A 10,567-nucleotide genomic window follows, 5' to 3' on the forward strand; every position below is an offset into this window, starting at 1 on the left:
GCTCTCCAGGCAAAGTCTTTATAAATCTTCTTGTAACTTAGGGATTCTTTGTCGCATGATTTATAAATGTTATTTCAAGTATTATCTACCTAAAAAGAAAGTTGGAACATGGAGAGAACTCTTTCTGAACAGCTATGATGAAGCCTGGAGCTCTGCCCAGCTAAGAATTTATCCGGGTCCTTCTATAGGGTAATGAGAAAGTTAGCATTTGAACCCAGAAATCCTAATTCTCAGATTTATAGGCAGACTACAGGGTGTGCATTAGGGTGCTGAGCTTAAAAGCCCATATGGGTGCTTCATCAGGTACCCATATTCTAGACGTACAGCCACAAGTAAACTATGTAAAATCTACTAAAATATTCAGTTTGGAATTCTCTCATAGCGAAATTTGCTGTTTGGCATAAGGCATTTGTAATTGCCATCAGACTCAAAAGCAGTGTTTTAATCTCCCATGAAGCTCTGTGAATGCTTGTCTAGGAGACAATGGAGAGAACAGACTTCAACCAGCTGCATAACCTTGGGCAAATTACTGGACTTCTGAATCTCTGTGTCCTCGGTTCAACCCTAGAAATAACGACATCCACCCCCTCCGAAGAGTTGTCCTGAGTTGAGATAATGAATAGAATGGCATGGAACAAACATTGCTAACTTTTAGTAATCCATAAGAATTTAACATAGTATAAAGATTTAGATAAAGATGCCACATCTATCCTCTCTGTGGTCTGAGAGATTTTCTCGTCTTTCTGGTGCAGGGACCAGAGGAACAAAGTCGTGGACCACCAATCTGCAGGTGGTCCTGCAGGAGACAAGAAAATGCTCAACATCATCAGTGCTACAGTTGTCCCCTTTCGGGGGCCCAACCTGACAGGCAGACTTCACAGAGGCCGGCGCCCGCTCGCCAATATTGCAGCAGCTCTCTGGTTTCACATGCTTATCACCAGACTTTTCTAAGGATTTTAACAAACACAGTCGAAATATGACATACCCATCCTTGTATGCAGGAATTGTCGCTGTTTCTGGAGAGGGCGTGGCCATGCCCCAGAAGCGTCCATAAGAAATGCTCAGATAATATCTCCTTTCGCAGGTACAGTGTTCTGTGATGTAAATACATGTCTATAGACATTATCTAATTTGACTCCCTCACTACACCCTCATGAGCGAGGCAGACTAATTATCTCCATTTTCCAAGGGAGGAAATGGGCTCAGGGAGAGAGGAACTAACTGTCTAGGGTCCCATGGCTAGGAAACGGCCATCAGGGACTTAGATCACTGTCCTTCTGTCACACACACAGCCTACCTCTTAGAGGCCATGATTGGTGCATCCAGACTGGCTGGACCTGAAGACGTAGGGAAGGAGTTTTAACTCACAGCCAAACTATCAGAGTAACAGGAGCTCCTCCTTTCAAAGAAGGTCATAAGTCTCTATTCTCTGGGCCAAGCGTTGACCATGGAGTGTGCATGTGACTCTGCTGGTTGTGACAGCCCCACTCTGCTTGCCTGACTGTCTCTCCCTCCCTGAGAAGCATGCCCATGCTGTCTCCCTCTCCCTGAGATGCATGCCCATGCTGTCTCTCTCTCTCTCTCTCTGAGAAGCATGCCCACGCTGTCTCCCTCTCCTTGAGATGCATGCCCATGCTGTCTTTCTCTCTCTCTCTGAGAAGCATGCCCATGCTCTCTCTCTCTCTGAGAAGCATGCCCATGCTCTCTCTCTCTCTGAGATGCATGCCCATGCTGTCTTTCTCTCTCTCTCTCTGAGAAGCATGCTCATGCTCTCTCTCTCTCTCTGAGATGCATGCCCATGCTGTCTTTCTCTCGCTCTCTCTCTCTCTGAGATGCATGCCCATGCTGTCTCTCTCTCTGAGAAGCATGCCCATGCTGTCTTTCTCTCTCTCTCTCTCTGAGAAGCATGCTCATGCTCTCTCTCTCTCTCTCTGAGATGCATGCCCATGCTGTCTCCCTCTCCCTGAGATGCATGCCCATGCTGTCTCTCTCTCTCTGAGAAGCATGCTCATGCTGTCTCTCTCTCTCTGAGATGCATGCCCATGCTGTCTCTCTCTCTCTGAGAGGCATGCCCATGCTTCCTTGGTTTAGATGCCATTATTGGCTCGTGTATTCTGTCTTCCACCCTCACCAACCTGCTCTCCTGGCTCCTCTCTTACTTACCAACCCTCATCTAAGTCCCCAAGGCTCTTCCTGGGGCCCTTTCTCCCCCTAACAAAGCAAAAACAATAATAAAGGAGGTGAGAAGGGTGCTGAAAGAAAGAGGCTCCAACCAGAAATGAGAGCTCCCAGTTGTTGACTGCCCTGGGACCAAAGAGAAGGCATGGCCCCCCAGTCCAGGCCTGTCTTCTACACTCCCCTCTTCTCCCCAAACTACTGTGAGAGTCTGTGAGCTATGGTGAGCTCTGCAAAGAAAGACCTGTATTCTCTGGAATATTTAGAATATTCTAGGGACAGCAGCATGGGTAGGAGGGCGAGTCTGCACTCTGGAGCTGGAATACCTAGGTTCAAGTCCCAGCCCTACCACGTAACTGTGTAGCCATCCCTGGGCTGTCCACTAAACCTCTCAACGCTCTAGTTTTCTCATTTCTAAATTGAGAATCATAATCCCTAACTCATAGAGTTTGGGGAAGATTAATTCAAATTAATACATAAAAGTACTTAGAATACTGCTTGGCACATAGTAGTGTCCAATGAATGGAAGCTAAAAGAATAGCAATTGTATTATTCAGAACACATTTAAGGCTGAGACACGTAGACAGTCAGAAGTTACAAAGAGCTGAATAAAAAAGATGACATCTAGCTCAGGATTCATTCATTCAACAAGGTTTTTGAGTGCCTATTCTATACCAGGCAGGGTTCTATGCCCTAAAGATGCAGTAGGGCACAAGAGAAATGAGTTCTCTGCTTTCACGGAGCTGATGGTCTGGTGGGGAGCACAGACAAGAGACATATTGGCTTGTGGTAAATGGCTGTGCAGTGAATTAAAATAAGGCACATGAATGACTGTGACCAGACGGCCTCCCTGGGCTGTGAAGGCAGGAACGTCCTCTCCCAGAGGAAACTCTCAGAAGACTCACATTCGTCCGTGGGAGGAGAAATAATATCCACAGCTGTGAAGCAGGCAAGAGCCTCAGCTAGTCCCAGCTCACGGCAAACCAGGAAAGCAGCTGAGAGCAGAGCCCGTGGCAACTTCAAAGTGAGGGATCAGAACACACACAAACTCTCATTTGGACCAGTCTTTATACTCTGCAAACTGGTATAGAGCAGATTAAGGGGACTATATTTTCAAAAGGAAAAATCTAATTTAGATCAATATTTATGAAATAGCTCCTGTTTTAGGAGGAACTTAGAGAGGAATTTCTCTCAGGTCTTAGCATCTCAAAAAGCTGTATTTGTCCTAGGCAATTGCATTTAAAAATTTTTTTTATAGATGCTATGAATCTTGCAAATGTCTTTGCCTTTCTTTTTTGGCCTATAGGAAGCTCAAACCCGAATTTGTGACAGGGGCTGCTGGTGTGCATTTTTTTTTCCTGAAATGACTTAGTTCCTGGCTTTATTTTTTCTGTTTTACTCTTAGATTTTCTTTGCTTTTTTTAAAGATTGGCCCTGAGCTAACATCTGTTGCCAATCTTTTTATTTTCTTCTTCTCCCCAAAGCCCCCCAGTACAGAGCCGTATATTCTAGTTGTAGGTCCTTCTAGTTCTGCTGTGTGGGACGCTGCCCCAGCATGGCTTGATGTGTGATGCTAGGTCGGCACCCAGGATCCGAACTAGCGAAACCCTGGGCCACTGCAGTGGAGCACACAAACTTAACCACTCAGCCATGGGGCTGGCCCCAGATTTTCTTTGCTTCGATCTCTTTATTTGTTGTAGCACAGGTATGTGTGTGTGTAAAATATATGCCCCGAATCCTCTTTAGAACAAGTTAGATTACAATAAATTTACAGCTTTAGGTAACTTAGCACCTATTTAAAAATAAATTATTTTCTACATCTGCTTATATAATCCACATTTTCTGTACCATGGGAATGTTTTTCTAAAAGAGTTTCAATTCACCTTAGCCCCCCACCCCCACCCCTCCCACCCACCCAGTCCTACTGCTTTTTTTTAAAGGAGCCAACCCCTTCCACTGCACATGCACAACTGCAACTGGTCCAAAGCTTTCCCTCTCCTTAGGCTACCGCCTGGGGCTGCAGCGACTATCTCCTCTGCTTTTCTTCATTTTCGCATCATCCCTCTATCCATTCTGCACCCAGCTTCATTTCCCTAAAACACCAATTGAGCAAATCAGGCCTTTGATGGTTTAAAGGCTTCAACAGCTCCTACTGCTCACAGGGGTAACTGAAGACTCCTTATCCTGACATCATCTCCTTCTCCATCACATAATTCTCCAGGTAGCTCCCCTGACTCTCCCTGGACAGGTCTTCTCTTTCCTCACCTCCGTGCACTGACTCATACTGGCGCCTCCCCCTCCCCATCCAGCCCTCAGACCCCAGCACAACGCCTGCTCTCCTCTGAAGCCCCCTCAAACGGCTCTGCTTCGCAGTGGTCTCCCCCACCTCAAGATGTTGCTAGCTGACCATTTGATGAATTGCTCCATTCCACATTGCAAAACTGCAATTTTATGGAACCTGTCTTTGTATTATTTAATTTTGTGCATGTTTTACAACCTGTTTGCCTGCTGACATTGTAATCTGCTTGATGGAAAGGACTTTATATATTTTTGTATCCCCTGTGATGCCCTATGGAGTATCACATATAGCTGGCATGCCACAAATACATAATAGTTTATGTCTATTTCCCTTCAAAACACAAAGTGTAAAGCAGATGACAGGCAAATACTTAATACCCTCAATAAACAAAGCAATCAGACTCATATGACAAGTCACTAAAATGCAAGTGGTTAAAAAACATAGGAAGGGTTTAACTTTACTGGTAATAAAGGATACAAGTAGGGGCCGGCCCCGTGGCCTAGTGGTTAAGTTGAGCATGCTCTGCTTTGGTGGCCTGGCTTTGGTTCCTGGGCGCAGACCTATACTACTCGTCAGCAGCCATAATGTGGTGGTGACCCCCATACCAAAATAGAGGAAGACTGGCACAGATGTTAGCTCAGGGCCAATCTTCCTCACGAAAAAAAAAAAAAGAAAAAGAACACAAGTAAAAATTATATAACTTTCCTATCAAATTAGCAAAGATTAGGAAAAAAATCTCAATATTTAATGCTTTTGATAGGCACTCATATCTGCTAGTGGGAATGTAATTAACACAAATTGAAAACAATTTGACAATATGTAACAAATCTTTAAAATGTTCATATACCTTGATCAACCCATTTGGAGGGCTATAGCCGAGGGAAATACTCCAAAGTTCAGAGAAAGCTTTGGGCACCAGGTCTCCCCAAGGTTATAATACCGAATCTTTATCAACAACGTAAATGTACCATAAGAAAATCATACCTCTATCCAGTGGACTGTTACACCACCATTAAAAATGGCAGCCAGCAAGTTTTTATTAACTTGAGGGGAATGCATATATTCTAAAGTTAGGTCGAAAGATAGAACACAAAATGAATAATTCCAACCACATAAACAAATGCACAGAAGGAAAGATATCAAAACAGGAAAAGTAGTTAGACTTATTTATAGTTTACTGTGTTTTCCAGAAAAAAAAAAAAGAAAGATGCTTTTTAAATTAGATTTTCCTTTTCTTTGGTACAAGGAACAATATCACAAGCACTGTTATTAAGCTTACGGGACATCAGTTTTTGTTTATTTTCATTTTTTTATTAAGAAACAGAGGAGAGAGAGAGTTGAGGGAAGGGGAAAGCGGAAACAGCTCTCTTATCCTAATTAAGCTCGGCCTCGAGAGGGGTGCTGTCATCTTTGTAGAGCCAGGAAACAGGCTCAGGTCCGGGACTACCTGAGGGGCACAGCCAGGCTCAGACCCAGGCTACGGGGCTCTCGGATGCTCCTTCACCATCACACCCAGGGAAACAGGCTAGGATTGGGAGAGAAAGAGAAAGGAAAGGGCAAAGCAGGAACACAAAATCCTAGGGGTTAATTTACATAATTATAGAAAAGGTTGATTTTAGTGGGTAGGATGGTAGATGGTTTTTTCCCGCCTCTCTTTTCCAGATTTTTATAAGGTGATATTAACTTTTTATTTTTATTTATGTGCAAGTAAAAAACTACAACCATTTCAATTCACTGGACTATGACCATCAAGAGAGAAAAAAGGCACGCTACTCGCCCTGTCCCCTTCCTAAGGGGAATAAAGGAATTGGCAGAGGGGGAGAGCGGAGGCATGCCACACAGCTCCTACTTGAACGAGCCATACACCACACTATGGGGCTGCAGGAACCTCAAGATTTGGGGGAGGAGGTTGGAGCGTGTGTGAGTGTGAGTGTGTGTGTGTGTGTGTGTGTGTGTTGGGAGGAGCAGCAGGAGCTATGGAACCTACTGCAAAGGCACCTCAGGGGGAGTCAGCCCCGTCTTGCAGTTTCCCCACACTATCCACAACACACACACACACACACACACACACACACACACACACACACACGTGCTCTGTAAGGCACATTTACAAAAACTTGTGCGCCATTGCTATTTTCCCTCCCATCCACATTCTCAACCACAAAGCATGAAGACAGGTGTGCGCGAGGATGGGGCAGCACCTGGAGGGGAGGAGGGGTTCCTTCGAGCAGCTTCTGTTTTGATGGGATCAGGCTACACAGACTGCGGTTCTGGGGAAATCCTTTCCAAGTGCTCTTCATGGGCAGCTGCCCTAATTCTGGAGGGTAGCGTGTCTTAGAGAGCTCTGCCTCACCTCGGTGGGTAAGCGGGATGCTCCTACGCAGCACCACCATGCTCCATCCCAGGAGAGGGGAATAGGGAAACTTTTAATTCTAACACAAAGAAGAACTAATGGGAATCCATTTTTGCAGAGAATTTGCCCGCAGTCTCGCTATCCCAGTAGAAAATGCTTTTATTTTTCCAGGTCCCTTGTCAATCTGTGTTCGTAGGTATAAACAAGACTGTAGGAAGTCACTTGCGTCCTTTTGGAGAGCCAGTTCCAGAAAGTGACTGGGATTTAGGAAAAAGTGAGTGGTGAGGAGGCAGCTGGGGTGAGTTTGGTGAAGGGAAAGAGAAAGTAGTTCAGTGGCTTGAGTGGCTAGCTAGGTCAAGGTGATCTGCATGTTTAAGCTGGAGTGGGAAGTGATGCAAACAGGCATCTTCAGGAGCTGGCAGACAGGAAGAGAGGAAGCTAAAGGCCCAAGAGGACCTGAAGTGTCCAGGCTCTTGAGCAATCTGTCTTGTGTGTGCAGAACTCTTATGACGCATTGTCACATCTAGGGCCCAGCTCTGATGCTCACAACAGACCTGGGGAGGCTAGATGGGTGTCTCATCATTTTATCTAGGATATAGTTCAGAGATATGACCCCATTTGCCTAAGGTCGCATAGCTGTGAACTGGCTCTTGGATTGAGATGGATTGACCCCAGGTCTAGGATTCTTTCTGGCCCAGATAGCACTGTGGCCTCTAGCAAAGACAGGGGGCGCTTATTCTCCCACAGACAGAAGGAAGAAGATGGAAGAGACTGAGGCCACAGGAAGACTGAGTTGTTGAGGGCAGAGGTAAAGTGAGGAGAGGAGAAGAGGGGAAATGAAGATCTGTCCAGGATGGCCAAGCAGCTGAGAGGTGGCAATGGGAGTTAGATTATACAAATTCACAATCATCAAGTGGCCAAGGTGGACGGTCAAGGAACATCTTTACCTAAAGCTCTTAGGTAACTTTTGGCTCTACACAGGGGCTTTACTGCCCATCAGTTAATAAAATCTCTGGTGGCATTTTCCTAACGGGCATTTACCCAAGGCATCAGGGGGAGCTAGGAGGCCCCAGTTTTCATTTTGCCACGTTCCATCTAACTGTGTCATCTTGGATAAATCACTTGGAAAATAAGAACCAAATATAAGAAGTCTATGATGCTATGCCTTCCCAACCTCCCTATCTACATCTCTTTTCATCCCTCTGTTGACTCTGGGGAGAGACTGATTGCAAGTATCACTTGGACCCTTTCTTTTCATGAAAGTCAAGAAAATCCTAAAATCCAGGCCAATGAGCCCCCATCTTGGAGAGTGAGCTGACTCTCACACTCCTAAGACATGGCTTTGCACTAAGCAAGACTCAATAATAATCTCCCAACCAGCATTGGCATGACTTCCCTTTGCTGCAGGCAACTGCCCAGAGGATTCCTTCATTATAATCTTTCTATGAATGATTCAGGAGTAATTACCATCTCTGTTTGCATCTGGAGGAATAAAAACATAATGTAAAAGAGAAATGAAAATCCTCGGTTATCTGAAAATAGTACCCAGACACGTTGGCTTCTGGGTTCACCATTCTGTACCATCCAACTCTTCCCTGACTTGCTTCATACAATAGAGTAGACTGGCACCCTCAACGCTCAGGTGTCCTGGGATCAGTTATCAAACTGTCTTGGATTGAATTCCATGAGGTGGCCCAGCAGAACCAGGGTTCCTAATTCTTAGCCATCCTGATGGGCCTTGTCCTAACTCCTTCCCCACTGCAGGTGCCCTGCAGTCACATGCTTTTGTCAAGTGATCTGCAGCTTCAGGCTGCTCCAGCTCTGCAGAAAAGAATAGGGGGAAAAACTGAGAGAGTAAGAAAATATAGCTCTCTCCTGGGAACCTCAGAATCTCCTAGCTTATGAAACACAACTGCCGGTTACCTTCCCCCAGAATCCCCACTGGCCAGCAGAACAGGCTCTGAGGTCAACCTCTCCTCCCACCCTACTCCCCATTTGGTCCATCCAAGAGATATAATACTTGCAGAGGGGACCTGCTGATGTCTTGACCTGGTTCAGAAATGTGGACATGTTACCAACTGGGCAGGGAAGGAGGCTGCTGAAAACATTGAGTGTCTCTCTCTCAATAGTGAGGCCCACCAATTGCTAAGCCTTTGCACCATGCTCTCAGCTTCCTCTGCCTCCAACAAACTTTGTGACTCACAGTCTGTTTGCAGAATGAGGCAGCTGAGCAGCCTCGGTGATGGGTTAAATTGGGAACATGCTCTTCTCCCTACATCCACCCCTCAGGTGCCACCTGAGCCCTACCTGGTATGGGGGTGGGAGGTGAGCATAGCTCCAGTTCTTTTGCTTTCCCTAGAAGAGCTGTCAGAACCTGGGTTCTGATGGACTTCTGTCCATTGGGATCATTTCTCTCTCTCCCTCTCTCTCTCTCTCTCTCTCACACACACACACACACACACACACACACCCAGCAGCCCAGAAGGTCTGGAGGCTCTGTAATGCAGTTGATTTCTAGACTGGCCTGGGTCTCCAGTGCTCCACTCATTAGAGCTGCAATGTGCGACCCAAAGTGCTCTCTTTTCTTCATCCACACTGCCTCCGAAACCAGAGGAATTCCTGGCAAATTTTAAAGCAGAACAGTGCCTCATGAGGGTCTGGTTAACTGTTGCACATCAGTTGAGGGGTTGGCCCTGGAAAGGGGGAAGAGAGGTCAGAGGACAGCCAGAAGGTGGCTACCCAGAGCTGCATGGCACCCTCAGCAGCGTCCCCTCCCTTCATGACTGCGAAGGACATATCTGGAAGTTAGGGAACCTGGGTGCCACCGGCAGCAGGGGCAGGCAGAGGCCACGTCCATCCAGGGGCGGCGAGATGAGTCTCCCAGGACTGGCTCGCTCCCCAGCCCTCTGCACCGCCGGCGCCGCCTCCCACAGCCTAGGAGCCGGGCGTGAGGTAGGCAGCGAGCGTCGCCCCGCAATCCCGGACCGGCTTCCCGCATAAAACTCCCCAGCACAACCCGCTTTTGTCAATTCTGCAAACGCTGTCACACGACCACCTCCATCAACGCCCCCGTCTGCTCGGCTCCAAGGGAGACCCGCTTTCCCCGGAACCCTGCCGCTCAGGATCACCCAGCCCCCCGCCCCCCGATGGACCACCGCCCACCCGCCCCAACGCCAGCAAACCACCAGCCCAAAGGGTCTCCGAGATCCCCAGGGTCCCCGGCCCTAGGCATCTTTGTCCTTTCAGCACAGACGCGCGCACACAGAGCGACAAGAGCCCAGTCAGGCACCGAGTCCGCGCCCCCTGGCCTCGCCGGGGCCCCGCAGGGGGACAATGGTCCGCGTCCTGCAAGTTTGCGAGCCGGAGGCAGAGCCCTCCTTACCGTACATCTCGGCGGGGCCAGCGCCTCCCGGGAGGCTGCGTCGCCGCGTCGCCTGCAGCCAGCCCCCGGCGGCGCCTGCCTTTCATTCACGGCCGGCGCGGTGGATGGCGGCGGCCGGCGAGGCCGGGGCGGGGCGGGGCGGGAGCGAGGGCCGGACGCGGGAGGGCCGGAGCCAGCACCGCGAGCCCATTCAGGGGCCGGGGCTGAGTGCGGCCGGCCCCCGCTCGGGTTTCTGGGCAGGGCTGCGCCGAGAGGGGAGGTGGCTATGCTAATACAGACGGCCCTCCCTCCCGTCTCCGCCACTGCCGGGCGGCCCCGGCCCGCGCCCCGCCCTGCCCCGCCCCTCCCCGCCCCTCCC

The 10,567-nt window shown here is 48.4% G+C and overlaps 1 protein-coding gene across 3 annotated transcripts in view; it reads right to left on the reverse strand.

Moving 5' to 3' along the window:
• The window catches only part of EFR3B (EFR3 homolog B), an 87,018-nt gene extending 76,475 nt beyond the window's left edge, over positions 1–10,543 (reverse strand). Inside the window, exon 1 of one of the 3 annotated variants that reach the window (XM_070574276.1) lies at positions 10,210–10,543. In XM_070574276.1, coding sequence (XP_070430377.1) covers positions 10,210–10,216 — 7 coding nt within the window. In that variant the 5' untranslated portion in view covers positions 10,217–10,543. The remainder of the gene's footprint in view (positions 1–10,209) is intronic. The other 2 variants (XM_070574278.1, XM_070574277.1) reach the window with 2 other exon arrangements.
• Positions 10,544–10,567: the final 24 nt, after the last annotated feature.

This window comes from Equus przewalskii, chromosome 14, assembly GCF_037783145.1.
Source record: "Equus przewalskii isolate Varuska chromosome 14, EquPr2, whole genome shotgun sequence".
Taxonomy (NCBI): domain Eukaryota; kingdom Metazoa; phylum Chordata; class Mammalia; order Perissodactyla; family Equidae; genus Equus; species Equus przewalskii.